This window comes from Hipposideros armiger, unplaced genomic scaffold, assembly GCF_001890085.2.
Source record: "Hipposideros armiger isolate ML-2016 unplaced genomic scaffold, ASM189008v1 scaffold_558, whole genome shotgun sequence".
Lineage (NCBI taxonomy): Eukaryota > Metazoa > Chordata > Mammalia > Chiroptera > Hipposideridae > Hipposideros > Hipposideros armiger.
The window spans coordinates 158979-176342 of record NW_017731908.1 but is presented as its reverse complement, the minus strand read 5'-3'; the positions used below and the strand labels follow the sequence as shown (position 1 = coordinate 176342).

General features: G+C 35.8%; 1 protein-coding gene across 1 annotated transcript in view; it reads left to right on the top strand.

The window, feature by feature from the left end:
• Nucleotides 1–17364, top strand: part of SLC44A1 (solute carrier family 44 member 1) — a 104545-nt gene that overhangs the window by 65851 nt on the left and 21330 nt on the right. The window contains exons 6-12 of the mRNA XM_019623686.1: nucleotides 4585–4754; nucleotides 6679–6768; nucleotides 11327–11466; nucleotides 13054–13240; nucleotides 14046–14211; nucleotides 14976–15132; nucleotides 15852–15935. Coding sequence (XP_019479231.1) covers nucleotides 4585–4754; nucleotides 6679–6768; nucleotides 11327–11466; nucleotides 13054–13240; nucleotides 14046–14211; nucleotides 14976–15132; nucleotides 15852–15935 — 994 coding nt within the window. The remainder of the gene's footprint in view (nucleotides 1–4584; nucleotides 4755–6678; nucleotides 6769–11326; nucleotides 11467–13053; nucleotides 13241–14045; nucleotides 14212–14975; nucleotides 15133–15851; nucleotides 15936–17364) is intronic.

The window sequence follows — 17364 nt, the reverse complement described above, 5'->3', positions numbered from 1 at the left end:
TTTAGATAAAAAGATACTGTAAACTAATTTGTAATAAAACAATAGCACATTATTGCCGAATGGTTACTATTCCTAAGATTTTTGAATTTTACAATCAAATGCCTAAAAGGGCCATATTTTACCCAAATTCTTACCTCTCTGTTGGTGACAATGCTAAGCATGGTAGCAATAGGGATACTAGGTAGCCCATATACTTACAATGCTTACACCTTTAGATAGAGCTAGAGATAATTGCAATAGTAGAAACAGATTACATAAATTTAGGTTCCTCATCAAACGTTTATTTTGGTACTTTTAGGTGCCAGAGAGCATACTGGGTGTTGGGGAGTTAATAACTTAATACAAAAATGAGAAACTAACAGCCAAGAAAAAAATAGTGCTTATTTATATTTTTTAAATGAAGGATTAAAGGTAAATTAACATTTGTAATTATCTACTGTGTGTCAGCCACCACATTAAGCTTCTCATGTGTATTATTATCTCATTTAACTCTCAAAAAAGCCGGTAAGGATACTGTCCCAATTTATAGATGAGGAAATAGAAGATAAGAGAGATTAAATGAGTTATTCAAGGCCACACAATTAATTGTTGGGAGTCAGCATTTGAATTAAGATCTTGTAAAGGTTATACCACAGTTAATTTAAAAAGAAAGAGTACAGGAATGAAAAAAGAGAAAAAAAGTGAAACATATGAAAACCACTGTGCATTGCCATTAGTTTCTTGACTTACTTATTTCCTGCCTTTTCTGTGCTATAGACATATTGCCACAACCCCCTATTGTTCTTGTTTCTTAAATAAAACTTTTAATAGAAATCATGTGTAATTGCTTATTTATAACCAGAAGGTTCTTTTTAATTGAGGTAACATTGGCTTATAAGCCTATTATTAAGTTATGTAAGTTTCAGGTGTGCAACATTATAATTCAGCATCTGCATATACTGCATTATCTCACCACCAAAAGTCTAGTTTCCATCTGTTACCATGTAATCCACCCCCTTTACCCGTATCACCCTCCCTCTACTCCCCTTTCTCTCTGGTAACCACCGATCTTTTGTCCACCTCTGTGAGTTAGTTTTTGGTTTTTGTTTTAAAAACAAGTTTTAAAATAATTGTGTGAGATGCAAACTCCTGTCTTCTCTTATGAAGGCGTATGGATAAAAAAGCTGAGACATTGTTCGTCACCCTGCTTTGAGGGTGCTCATTAACCCTGATAGTCTGGACTGAAAGGCAAATGCACAGTATTTTTGCCACAGTAAGATACAATTTTCCTATGAGTGGCTAATTAAGAAAAAAAATCTTTAAAAGATTCATTATACATTCATCCTGTTCTTGTTGGCTAATGTTTCAATAATGTGAAACAGCTTCAGTTCTTAATGGGACTACATTGACTTCTGAAAGATTCGATATTTTGTGGGCTTTGGAAAGTAGTAAAACTTACTAGAAATATAATTTGTTAAGCTTGTCCTCTTAATTAAGAAGCACAGAGTATATCATGTAGGATAGATACTAAAGTAGAAATGGTCTCATATACTAGGTTCTCAGAATTACTATTTTCTGAGGGGTCAGCTAACTCATCTTAAATTCATTATATCACATGGGATTTAAACAGTAAACTGTAAGAGACCACATCAATGCCATGATTACTTAGATTTTTTTAAATAAAAAAATAATTCAGGTATTAAAAACTCATAGCTGGTTGAATTGTTTTTGTTTGAGGAAGAGTTGAGGGGAAAAAAGAACATATAAGGGAAACTAGTGCTTTTTATTTTGAAGCTAAGTATTTAATTTTTTACTCCTGTGTCCAAATAGTATGTTCTCTTTTATTTGCCTTCTATTTGCATACCAGTAAGAACAGATTTTGACCATCTACTAGACAATGTAGGTAATCAGCTTGTGCTAAGTTTATAACCTTCAAATTTAGAGCAGTCAGGGTTTTTTTTTAACTGACATAGATTGAATTATAAAGTAAAGGACTGTTATTTTGCTTCAGTTCTTAGAAGGATACATGTAAAAATAGTCTTCCTAATTGGCCACATGTTTACATACAGTATAAAAGTGACTTGGAAGGATAAGTTCAGAGCAGCTATTACTCGGTATTTCCTCCTAAAAAAATGAAGGATTAGAATTTTAAGATCAGAATCCTTCCCTTTTCAAATCATCTGTTCTCATCCTAAGTCTGAAAAGCAGAAAAAGACTAAAGATATTGGGCATGCTGCTCCTATTAATTTAAGATCATTGATTTATGGGTGGGCATGTTTTATTATTATTATTGTTGTTAGTAATATCTGAAAAGACTGAGAATTGACTCCTACTCTTTCAACTAACAAACAGATGGAGAAACAGAGAGAGATGGAGTGACATGTCCCTGTATAATGTTAGGAGAATTACCCCAGGCTTTGGAACCCAAGTCCAGTTTTCTTTATCACAGGCTCTGTTCTCTTTTAGAAGTGATGTGTGTTGTTCTTAGAGCATAAAAATACATCGACATCCTGTTCGGATGTGAGAGCTGTAGGTGGAGCCACGTCTGGATAAAGGATAAAGTTCACTGTGGTTATCTGACAGAAAGAGCGAAACAGGAGAGCAGGGCCGAGAAAATCGGTGGATATTATTGAGTTATCGGAAAAGTCATGATGCATTTCTACAACGAAAAACGTAGAAAAAAACACATCATGACTTTTCCGACAACCCAATAAAAATAGGAAAAAGATATCAGTATCCTTAACGCGGGTATATTTTATGTTTAAGGTTGGAAGCAAGAGAGTTTAACAGAGGTGTTACGTCAGAGATAACAGGGTAATAAATAAAGCGAGTGAAGATGTACAAAATTGTGGTTCAGAGAGGACTTCAGTTTTGAAGGATAGAGAACCAGGATTAAAAATATGGTTAGAAGTCCTTAAACCAGGGACATTAAATTGGTGAGGACAGTGTCTAGACAGCATCAAAAACAAAAAAACAAACAAACAAAAAACCTTTGTTGTAGGTCCCAACAAAGTTACCAGCTTATAGGTTTCTTTCCCAAATCAGCTTGCATTGACTTAAGAATTTACAGTTCATCCTGTTTATTTCCTGTAATTGTGATTAAATCCATTTCACTTAAAAGTATTCTGTAATTTAATATCTTTGTATGTCATTAGTGAAAGTTTATTATATCATTAATTGAAGTTTAACAGCATGGAAGATGTTGCTTATTCTTACTCCCAGTGGTGCTCATTTACCAGCATTTAAGGAAAATCAATACATACTTTACCTATATATTCTTTTTTTTTTTAGGAAGAAAACAAAGGTAGTGTTTTGCTTGGGGTCATAAGACATTGCTTTGTTGAGATTAGAAACCTTGGTATTTGGTGCTTAACTATATAATCTTAGCCACTCATTTGACCAAAATACCATGCCAACCAAGAATAAGAACATAATTATATCATTCCAGTAAAAAATGTCATATTAGAGCTGTGACTGATAGTCCTACAAATAATTCTGAAGATGTGAAGTTATGTTAGCAATGGCTAAAGTTTAACTTAATGCGTACCTACATGTGTATTCGTGCATTGATTGACACAATATGGGCTCTCATGGAATCCAAACAAATCAGAACTGAGGGCATGTTCATGGAGCTTTGTTTAAAATCTCATTGTTTAGCTGTCTACCATTCTCTCAGAAGCTAAAGTAGAACCATGTTAATATGTGACATGATTTATGTCACAGTTCACACACAGCTATGCTCCTTCACAAGTAAAAGCTGCCGTCTGTATAAGCCTGACATAACAGATTACCTCTTTTTTGGACACAAATAATCTCATAATAACAACGTATAAAATGAAAGTAAATATCTCAGAACCCCATGACCCTACCAAATCAGTTTATGTTTTTTCTGTTCTCATTCTTATGTGTATATCTTTTATACAGAGATGCAGTCATCACATTAGATGTAAATTTTTAGTGTTTTCCCTTGTACTCTTACATCACCAGTATTTCCATATGTTAGTATTCATGGTTATTGTTTTAAATAGCTGCATATTATGCTGCCTGTTGATGTCTTGGCATGACTTAATTTATATAAGAGGTATTAAGCTTGTGCCCAAACACCTTTTTTAATCTAAGGTTTTATATGCTGTTTTGATAGGGAAACATTCTATTAATGGTGGCACATTTCAAGCAAAAGCACTTTTTTTTTTAAGTAGCTTATGGCAAAAATTCATTTTTAGTTCAATGGAGTATATGTTTGTAAGTTTGTCATCTGTCCCTTGATTGATAGATGTGTAGGCTGAGGAGTTTTAAGTGTTTGGTTTTGCTTTTGGTAGTTTTGTATGTGTGTATATGTGTGTGTGTTTCTTTTCAGAAGGGGAGGGTAATGTCTTCTGTTGGAATATGCACTCCACCCTCTTTGATAAGGTTTGTGGTAAGATTTGCATCAATACCCATGACTGTCATCTTCATAGCATTAAGCTCACAGCTCTTAGCTCCCATATGATGTGTGGAGGGTGGAGTGTATTGCAGTCATACTCACCTTTCATTTGTGTGTTTGATGTGGCATTTATATTAAGTAGGAGTAATTTTTTTTCTGATTTTTTTTTCTTGTGTCACCAGTGCACCTATTCCATTCTTCCATCGCTGTGCTCCTGTGAACATTTCCTGCTATGCCAAGTTTGCAGAGGCCCTGATCACCTTTGTCAGTGACAATAGTGTCTTACACAGGCTGATTAGTGGAGTAATGACCAGCAAAGAAATTATATTGGGACTTTGCTTGTTATCACTAGGTAATTGTTTTTCTCATTATTAGCTATTGCATAGTACTGCAGTAGAAGACTGTTTTGTCTTTTAACCAAAATATGAACACGACTGGGGATACTTGTAAAATGTTTTACTTCCCATAGCCAAAATAATTGTTTCAGATTATATATAGTTATAAATATATATACATCTGAAACTCATTTCTTTTCTTTTTCTCTCATTGGAGAAAACTGGTGTTTTCCCAGACTTTGCTAAGTCTATAATAACCTTTAACATTATAGCAGGAGGCTTCTTTTAATGAATCAATGCCCCTTTGTTTTTAGTTATGAATCTAATCTTTGGCTGTTTGCTTATAAAAAGAGGCCACAGAGTTTCTTCTATATTTCCATCGAAAAACATAGATTTCTGATAGGTTAGTTTTGAAATACATTTTTTTTTCATTGCAACAGTTCATAATATCACTGTATTGCTGGAAAAATTAGTAAATCTCCACTTGTTAGCCATTGAGTTTTCTGGTCAATAAGTAGATAATATTATCAAATAAAACTGTTATTTTCACGATGTAAGCTCCATTAGCCTAGAACTATATGTGGCCATATCAGAATTTATAGACTTTTCTAGTTGGGAGAAGTAAGCTGTGGTAGGAACCAACCACTTCATTATATAAATGAAATGGGTCTTTATGCCTCTTAACAACAATTATAGTCATTGAGAAGACTAGCTGTCTTTCCATCTTGTCATTAGAGAGTATTTTCTTTTTGCTCAGGTAGTGCTTGATTCAATTGAAATAATGCTATCCATATGAAAAGCTATTTCTATGATATTTGAAACACTCCCATCGGTTTTTTTGGTTCCTGTACATTTATTGCAAAAGCAAGTAGTTTAATAATGTTAACTAGTCACAGATCCTAACCATTTATTCAGCTCTGCAAACGGCCCAAAGAGACTTGACTGTTAGCCTAGCTTTATATAAAAATGATTTGGTTTCTGAAATAGTTGAATACCAAGGGAAAAAAACCCTAAACCTTAAAAATAGTGATAATAATGTTGTGAAGCCATTGAAATTCCCTGGTTTTTATTAGAATGGTTCTCTTTTGAATCTTAAGGTCTTTGTGCATTTGTTTGTGAAGTGGGCCTTTAGATAATTGAAGAGGAACAAATTATGATTTCAGAAACAAATTTCCCCCCTTACAAGGGTTAAATTTGCCCACTTTCTTTTTGGAGAGTTTTTACTCACGATTTTAGCCAGTTAGAATTTACCTGGGGATGGGAAGAAGAGTTGGCTAAATAACTCAAACTAAGTTTGGCTCCTTTTTGAAGAGCTTCTCAATCAGGACTCCTGACCCCAGTTGAGAAATGAGGTCAGTGGAATTTTGTCCTCAGGATACTATTCCTTAGGGTCAGATCATTTCTTGGAATTTTAGAGGAGAAACAACCAGAAAACAATAAAATACCTTCAGGCTTCTTGGCCAACCATCAGAAAAGTTGGTCCTAAAATGCATAGATTAGTCAGGGAAGGGTAGCACCTAATTTAACTGATCTCTGCCTACGTGTGATCATTTTTCTGGTCACCAACATGACATGTCATTCTCTATACTTTGTGTGTTGGCATGTGCGTTTGCATGTTGAGTGTGATGCCTTCCTGTGGTGAATCCACAACAGTTCTGCGCTGTTTTTGAGTCACGATGTGCATTTGCATGTATTATTTTCTGTCATTTATAAACCCGCAGTAAGGTGCCTTTAGTTTCATGTGATGCTATTTGAGTGGCACAAGTACCAAAGTCAAAGTGTAAAAGCAACCAGTTTCCTTTCTTACCTAAATTGGGGTCATGAATTTATCAGTAGCAACAAATTATTTCCCTAAGAGAAAACAATTGAAAGAGTCTTTCTTTGTATTTTCCAGTGTTTACAAATAATATTCTACATGTTCTCTATTTATCTTCCCTGCAGTTCTGTCCATGATTTTGATGGTGATAATTAGGTATATATCAAGAGTACTTGTGTGGATCGTAACAATTCTGGTCATACTGGGTTCACTTGGTAAGCTGCTTATTTCTTTGTTTTTCAGTAATTAAAATTGAGAATTAAAGATTGCTTTTGACACTCCCTCAACTCAGAACTACTTTGATTATTTTAAATAATTTTCTGCTTGTCAATTAAACTGTAAAAAGACTGGTAAGTGGATTATATTAAAGTCAGTTCACTGTGAGATCACTAAATCAAATAAAATGTCAGGGTCATCAGCATTTGAAGTAAAAGCAAATGGAGATTTTTTTTTTTTTTTTAAGGAGCTAATATACTTTTGTCAGTATTCATTTTGGGGGAAGAGCCCAAGAGAAAAGAAGGGAATTGAAGCTTTGTTCTGTTTCTGGTTCTTTAATTTTCACCTGATTTTTCCAGCGTTCCCTGCCCAGCAAGTGAAGGACCCTTTCTTTTTATCTTGTACTTTTTAAAGGCCTGAATCAGCCATTATAAGGCTCTGGTTAAAAAGTGTTCTTAGCTGGATAATAGAGTGTGTGTGTGTGTTTAAAATTTTATTACTCATTTTTCTGTCTACTGACATTCTATTTGTTTTTCTGTTTTTGTTTTACTGTTTATAATGAAACTTTCTGGACTGTCTGTGTTTATTGTCTTTTTTTAAAAAAAAAACAATTTCCCCTTCTGAGTTATAAATGTGATACCTACTCATGGTAGATAGATATAATTACTTCCATGGTGAAAAATAGAAATATAAAAAAGAAAATAAAAGTTTTATTTTCATGTGCTACATATTCTCTTTAAAGAAGAGTGTTTACTTTTGCCTTTAAATTTTTCATAATTATATTTACCCCCTCTTCACAATTCACCATTGTTAGCATTTGAAATCCAGACCTTTTTACTGTGAGAGAGAGAGAGAGGGAGAGAGAGAGAGAGAAATATATAATATAGTTAAATTTTTTTTAACCCAATGTACAAGTCTTTTCATAGGGGAGTTTGCCCCCATTACATTTATGATATTAACTAATATGTTTGGTCTTACGGCTGTTATCTGTTTTATGTTTTCCTTAAATTTATGCTTTCTAATTTTGTTTTTCTTGTCTTTGCTGTACGAACTATGTTTTCTTTGGTTATTTTCACCCTTACTTTGGACGGTATACATTTTAGTTTTATTTCTGCAGTTGGTAACTTATACATTTTCAGAAAATATTCTTTAATCTAGAGTTCTGTGATTATTGAAGGCTGAAATGAAATGGTATATGTACAGTTTTCTCCTACCTCTTTTAAACTGAGCATAAATTTTTCTCCTTTTCTTTCCCTTCCTACTCCCTTCTGCCCCACTCCCACTTTTTAGCCCTTGTTAAATATCTGAGTTTTTGTATTCAGGTTACTATTAAAGTTAAAATATTATTTGACATGCTGTATTTTTAAAAGGATTTTGCTTACCTTTACCTTGAAACGTTTCACAATTATATTTAAGTTTTCCTGTCTTAGTTTTAGTGAGAACCACTGGTCCTATTGTCATAGAACCTTATTCTTGAGTTCATTTCAGTTCATCTTTATTTTCACTGGAATCTGAATTCAAGTAACTTATTCATGAAGGACTTGAGGGTTATATATATTCTCAACTCTTGATTATCTAAGACTGTCTTTGCCTTCACATGTGAATATTGAATTTGTTGCATATAAAATTCTTTAGGTACAATATGTTCCCTTGTGTCTGTACTTTATTTCAGAGAGAACTTGGAGACTAGTACAAATTTTGTTCCTTTGACTTTAACCTGCTTCACTTATCTAGATGTTTATATAATTTTTTTAACTTATCCTTATAATAATTTACAATTTTTGTCTAATTCTGAATCTTAACTAAGTTAGCCTATGATCTCTTTTGGGGGTATCTTTTTCAACTTTGAAAAATTTTCTTTATTTCTGTATTTCATTATTGTTTCTGTTCCAGTTGTTTTCTTCTTACCATCATTGTTTGTTCTTCTGCTTTCATTTTCTAAATTACCATTTTAACTCTTCTGTCATTTTCTTTACATTCATGAACACAAGTTTATTTTTCATATCATTGATTCAGTTTTCTTCATTATCAGTTCTGTATTGACTACCTAATTTTCTTTTTCCAGTTTCATCTTATTTGTAATTCTTCCTTCTCTCAACCATCTTTCTTTTTATTTCAGTTTGTAGCCTTTGCATCCAATTCTGTGTTTAGATGATTTCTTAGTCAGTTTGGGCTGCTATAACAAAGTGTCTTATAACTAGGTGCCTCATAAACAACAAACATTTATTTCCACAGTTCTGGAGGCTGGGAACTTCAAGATCAAGGCACCAACAGATTCAGTCAGTGTCTGATGAGGGTCTGCTTCCTGTTTATGGCCATCTTTTCATTCTGTTCTCACATGGCAGAAGGGGCAAAGGAGCTGTCTGGGGTCTCTTTTATAAGGGCACTCATCCTATTCGTGAGGGCTCCACTCTTATGACCTGATCATTTCCCAAAGGCCCCACCTCCAAATACGGTCACATTGGAGATTAGGTTCCAACGTATGAGTTTTGGGGGGACACAAACATGAAATTCATAACAGATGAATAGTTTTTATAATAAGTGTAGATTGGAATCCCAGCTCTGCCACTTGCTAGGCATGTAATATTTGGCAAGCTACTTAACTTTTCTAAATGTTAATTATATCATTTGTGAAGTGGAACTAATAATGCTCACTTAATAGTATTGTGGTGACTAAATTTGGTTGCATCTATTACACAGTTCCTGGCACAAATTTAAGTGTTTGATAAATGCTATCTATTGTGGCTGTTGTGAACACGTCTTCTTTGATGTCATCATTATTATCTCATTCTGTTTTCCTTGAACTTGAACCTTTCTCTTATAACTTTTTATTCATGTTTGTGGAGAATGTATTTTCTTCCTTTTCCTTTTTTTTTTTTTTTGAGGCTATTAAATAGTTTCTTAAGTAATGTTCTTGTACCTTCAAGATTTCAAAATAGAAGTATTTCCCTTGCTCTGAAATATTTTTCATGGACTTATGGTTGTTTTGGTTTGTTTACTCATCTTCAATAGAAGAAAAATTCAGTATCTGCCAACAGGTAAGCGTATGGAGTTTCCCTTTGATTCATTCACTCTTTATTTTATTTTATTTTATTGTTAGTTTCAGGTGTACAGAACAATGCAATAGTTATCCTTTTCACCCTCACAAAGTAACAAACCCCTCCCCCCATCTACTGCCCTCTCCCCCCCCATATCATGCTTATCTATTACAATTCCATTGACTCCATTCCCACTCTCTACTCCGTGTCCCGTGACTATATGTATATATAATTCACTCTTTACTTGAGCGAAGATGGAGGTCAGGTTGATTTTCATAGATCTTAGCTCAGTTTCTTATTTCCCAGGCATTTATCTTGTCCACCACCTCCCCCACCCCTCACCACCCCAACGCACCCTGTACTCTGAATTTTCTATTTCCTTACTGTGGCCTGGCCTTCCAGTATGATCTGGTCCCCACATAGCTCGCTACCCACATCTGTTACACTGTCACCCTTGTTCACTGCATCCGCCTATCTCTTGTGCCAGGCATGAGCCTACTTCAGCATCTTAGAACTTACTTCTTGCCTGGAACACTCTTTCCTTAGATAGTTTCACAGATTGCCCTCTCCCCTGTCTCTGATTCTCTTGCTCCAGTTCATCTCACCAGTGAGGACTTGCTTATGCATCTTATATAAAATTGCAATGCTTTCCCAGCGCCAGCACTTTCTACCCCTCTTACCAGATGACGTTTTCCTTAGACTTAATATTCTATGTTTTTACTTTTTTCTTTGTGTCATTGTTTCCCCATTACTATATAAGCTCCATGAGAGGTGAGGGTAGGGATGGGGTTTTGGTCACTGCTCTATCTGTCCCTGACACTTTGAACAGGAGATGCTATTAGGCATTTAAAATATTCACTGAAGGGATTGAATGAAGAAGGTATCTGATGCAGCTCTCTTACATGGAGGTAGGTTTGCCTGTGTCTTAAGTCTAGTTCTTGGAATTTCTGAACAAGTAATAGAGATTAAAAACTCCATCCCTGGCACCTACTACTGGTGAAAGATTTCCTGTCTTGGTTCCTACCTTTGGTGGGAACTACTCTTTTGATTGTCATATACTTGTTGTACAAATACTTCATCAACGGCATAACTGTGTTGGCTCAGGGGTGACTGATGGGTACAGCAGAGAAGATCTTTGCCTTCCTCAGCTTCACTGCTCATTCCCATGACCCCTACTTGCTTCCTACAGGTGCTGAATCTCTCCTTGTGACCAATTCCTCTCAGGGGTATCTGTCTTTGCTGCTTCTCTCTGAGCTTCAGAGTCAATAATAAGCAGAGTTGAAGACAGTTTATTTGATACACTGGAAGATTTGTAAGTGTCTAATGTAGAAGATAATGAGTAATTGGAGCTCCCCTTATGCTGGCAAAACGTTACAGCCACCCGCTTCCCAGCCAAATGGATTGCTGCTGCATTAGTCCCACAGTGATGTGTAGGAATGGTCCAGAAAATGAAGGATTTGTGTTACATGGTTTTTTTAATGTAATTATTGCAAAAACATTTTTTTTTTTTTGTCTCCAGGTGGCACAGGTGTGCTATGGTGGCTGTATGCAAAGCAAAGAAAGTCTCCCAAAGAAACAGTTATTCCTGAACAGCTTCAGATAGCTGAAGACAATCTTCGGGCCCTCCTTATCTATGCTATTTCAGCTACAGTGTTCACAGTGAGTATAGGTCTAGGTGTATCTTTCAGGTTTGTGTTTTTATTTACAGGAGAACATTAATGGAGCAGAAACTCACCTGTAGCCTAACTTTGATCTTCATTAGATAAACTCTGTCCCACAGAAAATGACACCCTAAAAAGCCTTCAGAGGCTTCCCAGATTGATGAGTGCTATTTGGTACGTTTTATTCTGCAGTGCCTGCTTTTTGAGAAGATTTTCACCTAGAATATTTACATTATCATTTACTAGTAAGAATGTATATTCTTACTGGCATAAGATAATGTAATTACTTTTTATTTTTTTAAAGATTTTATTGGGAAATTGGGGAAGTAGAACAGTGTTGGGTAATTGGGGAAGGGGAACAGCCAAGGTGTTGTCCTTCAGTCTTAGTTGTGGAGGGCACAGCTTGCTCAGCTCCAAGTCCAGTTGCCATCTGGCTGCCTGTTGACAGCTTGTGGACGCTCAGCTCAGGTGCCATGTTCAATCTTAGCTGCGGGTGGATATAGCCCACCATCCCTTGCGGGAGTTGAACGGGCAGCCTTGTTGTTAGGAGCACGTGCTGTCACCAGCTGAGCCATCTTGCCACCTGTTAGCACCTCAGCTCACTGGCCCATGTGGGAATCGAACCAGCGACCCTGTTACTCAGAGTTTGCGCTCTTAACCAACTGAGCCAGTCGGCCGTCCCTGTAATCACTTTTTAGAAAATAGTTCTCTTTACTATAGAAAAGTATGTTAAGAAAAAAGTTGCCTCGTATCATTTCATTTATTTGTTTACTAATTAGTTTCTCTTTTTTTTTCTTTTAAACTTTTCTTTTAACAACAGTATTTCAAAAACCTAGGTGACCTTCACTGCCTAGCCACTATATAGTAAAATTACTAATTAACATATGGTTAAATAATCTGTATTCATATCTTTGCCTCATCTTCTCCTCTCTGAAAAAAGGAAAAAAACATCTCAGTGTACTTCTAGGTATAATCCCAAGCTTTTAATTGAGTGTTAGCAACAACAAAAAATAAAGCCACTGTAAAACCATTGGTGTGAGAATATATTTGTTTGTTATTATTGTGCAAATATTTATTAATCATCTTTTAAACGCAATTCTCTGTATCAGGGGTCAGGGCAGGAGTGGGGGCGGGCTGGGGAACAAAGGGTTAATCTCATATGGCCCCTGTACTTAGCGGCTCTTAGCCTCGATATGGGAGAAGTACAGTCATGGCTTGTGGTCCTCTCCCTTACTTTTCATAGTGACAAGCACGTATCTATTCAAATAAATTAAGTGTCTCATCCTCACTGACAAACAACACATTTTGATTCCTAATGAGCGCAGAAAGGAAAAGTAGAATTCTAGGATTTATTAATAAATTGAGAAATCTCTTTATTTAGCTTTAAAGGACATTTTCAATATGCAATCGAAAATAAGTGCTGCAAGAAAGAGAACAGACTAATAAAGTATTATTGGGACTCAGAGAATGAAACTTCCACTATTTAGAATGAAGGGTTACATTAAAAATTTCCACCACTGTTCAGTTTCTATTTTCACTATTTAACACAGTAACCGGAACCTTTCCCTCCATTCTCTCCACACAGGTCATCTTGTTCCTGATAATGCTGGTTATGCGCAAGCGTGTTGCTCTCACTATCGCCTTGTTCCATGTGGCCGGCAAGGTCTTCATCCACTTGCCACTGCTAGTCTTCCAGCCCTTCTGGACTTTCTTTGCTCTTGTCCTGTTTTGGGTGTACTGGATCATGACACTTCTTTTTCTTGGCACTACTGGTAAGAAGACATGTTGCTTCTTTCTCTTAGTGATAAATCTGATTTGCGTTGAAATATTTAAAAGATCAAAGAGATTTAATTCTTCAAATATTTATTGACTAAGGTCTAATAGACATCAGAACTAGCAGTGGTTATGGCTCTTCAATAACCCATTTTCCATTCGTGATTTTTAGGTTGTACTAGCAAAGTGGGTGTAAACCAGTTAAGCCTGAAGTTGCATCCTAGTTTGGGGATGGTCGTGGATCTGAAGGAAGCTCCTGTATTGACTCACATACTGACTCAGGCGTTTGGACCCATTCTAAGATGAACTAATAAGTGGAGCACCACTGTGGAGTTGCCTCACATCCCAGTTATAGCTAAAGATCCGCCTGCTTCCTTGGGATTTTCTAATTTGGAAATGACCTGAACCTAGCTAGAGCCCCTAGTGATGATACAGTTCATAGACTCTCAGACTTGCTGGTAGCCATACTTACTATCAAAGGTTATGCCTAAATGGCATTCATTGCGAAGGAGTAGTGGAAGGGTAGTAAACGTGTATGTAACTCCTCTGGCCATTCAACACACAGTCACTAATTGAATATAATATGAATTTCTGTACTTGGCTAGTAATTTAGGTCTATAATTATTGGACAAGTACTAGCTCTGAAAAGAAAGTTGAAGTATTTGAAAATTCATGCCTAAACTAAATAACTGGTAATGTGGTAAATTATTGTTGGAAATTAGATTAATCTCTTGAATTTAATAACCATCTTTCTTGGTTTACATTTTGTGTGCTTCTTCTTTTCTTTGATTTCTTTTTTCCTAGGCAGCGCTGTTCAGAACGACCAAGGTTTTGTGGAGTTCAGAGTTTCTGGGCCTCTGCAGTACATGTGGTGGTACCATGTGGTGGGCCTGATTTGGATCAGCGAATTCATTCTAGCCTGTCAGCAGATGACAGTGGCAGGAGCTGTGGTCACGTACTATTTTACTAGGTGAGGATTTATATTTGTCAGGAAACGTAAGATCGTCTAAGTGATTGTGCCAGGAGGGAATGGAACTGAGGCCTCGAAGAGTTTCATTTCTTGAAAAAAGTAATTGGAAGTGAGTATCATAAAATGTTATAGTTGATCATTCTGGAAGGTAGAAAAATGAGAGGTGCTTATTTTATCCTTTACACTTCTCTAAAACTTTCTCAAAAATGAATGAGAATGGCAGGCCATGACATTACATAAATTATATTTAGCGGTAGAAGAAATCTTGTAGTAGTGCCTTATGTACTTTTGCTTTATATAAAAGTCCATCAAAGGGCAGCAAGCATTTTTAGTTTGGATCAGAACAGTTCAGTGACTTCCTTTCCTAACTTCAGAGCTGGATATAAGCTGTGGGCCTTTTAGTTTTCCATTATAATGAGATACCAGGTCTAGATGGAACATCTTTTTAAATTCAATTTTTTGACTGTACAATTAACTCCATAAATATTTACTAATAAAAGCTTTCAAAGCACAGTTTTATTTAACTTAAAATATTAAAGCAGAAGAACCCCATGAAACTACCATAGAGAAATGAAACATTAATTTTATATGGTACATCTGTAGCATTTATATTCGTTGTACTGTATTACTTCGCCATTTTGTCATAAGGCTCTGAATAAGAAAAATGAACCAGTTTTTCACTGCATTGGACTCTGAACCATTCCTGTGTTTCCATCCTAGGCTAGGCTTTGTTTTAATTGTCTCTTTGGTCATTTTAAAAATAGGGATAAAAGGAATTTGCCATTTACACCTATTTTGGCATCAGTGAATCGCCTGATTCGTTATCACCTTGGTACTGTGGCAAAAGGATCTTTCATCATCACTTTGGTCAAAATTCCACGAATGATCCTTATGTACATTCACAGTCAGCTGAAAGGAAAGGTAAGGGGAAAATACTTTTCTGGTACTTTCCGTGGGCACATTCCAGACCTCAGTTCTGCATGTAGTAAAGTACCCAAGGAGGTTTTAAGTAAAAAGCTATGAATGTTTTCTTCAAAGTCCCGGCAAAGTGGAACCCAGTCCTTCCCGCCTTGTCTCCCACTCTTGCACTCCATATGCTCTGGCAAAATCCATCTCATCCCTGGTTTCCAAAATCCTGTGCTTCTCTTCCTCTGTGTGAGCTCTCACACCTTCCTCCTTAGAACCGCTTCCCTGTCCTTGACTGTGGAAATAACAAGCATTTCAACATAGCTTAGCTCAAATGCCACCTCTTCCTAGAAACCTTCCTCCATTCCTCCCATCTCCCAAATGATGTTGTTTCTCTCTGTTCTCCACTTTCATGCACTAGTATCTATCTCACATTCTGATTCTAACCTTTTTTTATGTTTAGCGTTTTTATTTTTCTTCTCTACTAGATTATAAGTTTCTTGCTGGTCATATATACCTCACTGTGCCATATGTATAATAGGTACTAAATAAATGTTAAACTGATTAAGAATAATCCAGCCATTAGATTTTGAGGGGAAAAGAGAGGGTATGGAAGTTTTGAAGCAGAGATTGTGATTTTTAAAATTTTATTTATTTTTCTAACATTTAGAGTATCCTGCATGATGGTTTGATTTCTTGGTTTTTTAATTATTTCAACGTTTCCTTCTTTCCAGGAAAATGCTTGTGCTCGATGTATGCTGAAATCTTGCATTTGTTGCCTTTGGTGTCTTGAAAAGTGCCTAAATTATTTAAATCAGGTAAAATCTTTTAAAAATAAATCTAACATTCATTTTCAAAGATAGGTTTGTTATTTCTTTTTTCAAGATAAAATGATTGCAATTAATTGAGAGATGTTAATGTTTTTCTCATGCTGTTTGTACATTGGACTTTGATCAAGTATACCTATTTCAATCATATTCTTATTTCTAAAAGTAACATATGTTTTTGCCAAGGCTCATTATTAATTAATTGTAATACATGGATAAAATATCATTAGGATTTATCTCAGGAAAGACATTTATCTCTTATCCCGTAATTCACATCCTTTCATCTTTGATTTTCTCTAAGAATCTGTCTACTCTAGCCCATAGTTCTTTAATTCTTTTTAGAAAAATAACCGAGTTGAGCCACAGCAAACAAGTGTGTAGGCACACAATGTCAATTGTCTGGGTAACCAGTTTGTTGCCACTGCTTTAAAGAATTTAGAAGATAATAGTAAAGGAGCGTGTTGATAGGGATGTGGGGTAGGCCAGTCGTTTTGCAGCAAAGTATGAAGTCCCCAGTCCCAAACTGTCTCCAGTGCCACACAGCATGGGAAACGCAGCTGTCTTCAAAAAAGAGCTTTCAATTTTTTTTAAATGAGCCATTTGGTTTTGACAGCACAGGTGTAAGAGTTTTGCAAATAAACAGAGTGAACTGTGAACTGCCCTTTGTTTCTGTGGATGCTTATCTTAATGTGAAGTGAAGGTGACTACATATCTAATCTAACAGGTAGAATTCACTTGAGGTAGAGAGATGGTTACAGCTGGAATCTGTTTCTCTTGGGCTTTGGATTACTCAGGCCATGGTTGACCTCGGCACTATTTGGAGACAGTACATTTAACACTGGAGGGTATCTGCTCTCTGGCTGATAAGCTCTTAAGGTTATAAAGCTTTTCTCTACTTAACATGAGTGGCAGTTGTAGAGAATATTCTTTGAGTACCTACTACCTGATACTATACTGAGCACTTTATATACATTATCACTTCCTGTCCACAACTCTGTAAGGAAAGTTCATTTCCTCTGTTTTATGGATGAGAAAATTGAGACTGGCACCTCCAGGCAGATCACATAATCCAGAGGTGGAGGATGTTTTCAAATCTAAGTTTGCCTAGCACTTGACCTGCTATCACACTGCCTCTTGTATAAATCCATGTGTGTTTTGTGGCATATAAAGAAAACTGAAGTATAGTTTATTATGGAGAATATGCAAGCTTCTCAAAGTCTAAAAACTCAAAGGCTAAAAGTCGACAAACTTAGAATCAAACTGAATGAAATCAGTGGTATATTTAACTTTGTGCCCCCTCCACCCCTCCCTCAAAATAAGAAAGGGATCATTTTAATTGCCTTTTCCCTTATTTAATTTATACTGATCCACATATAGAGTTGCACATATCCTATTCCCCTTTTCCTACCATTACTGTCTA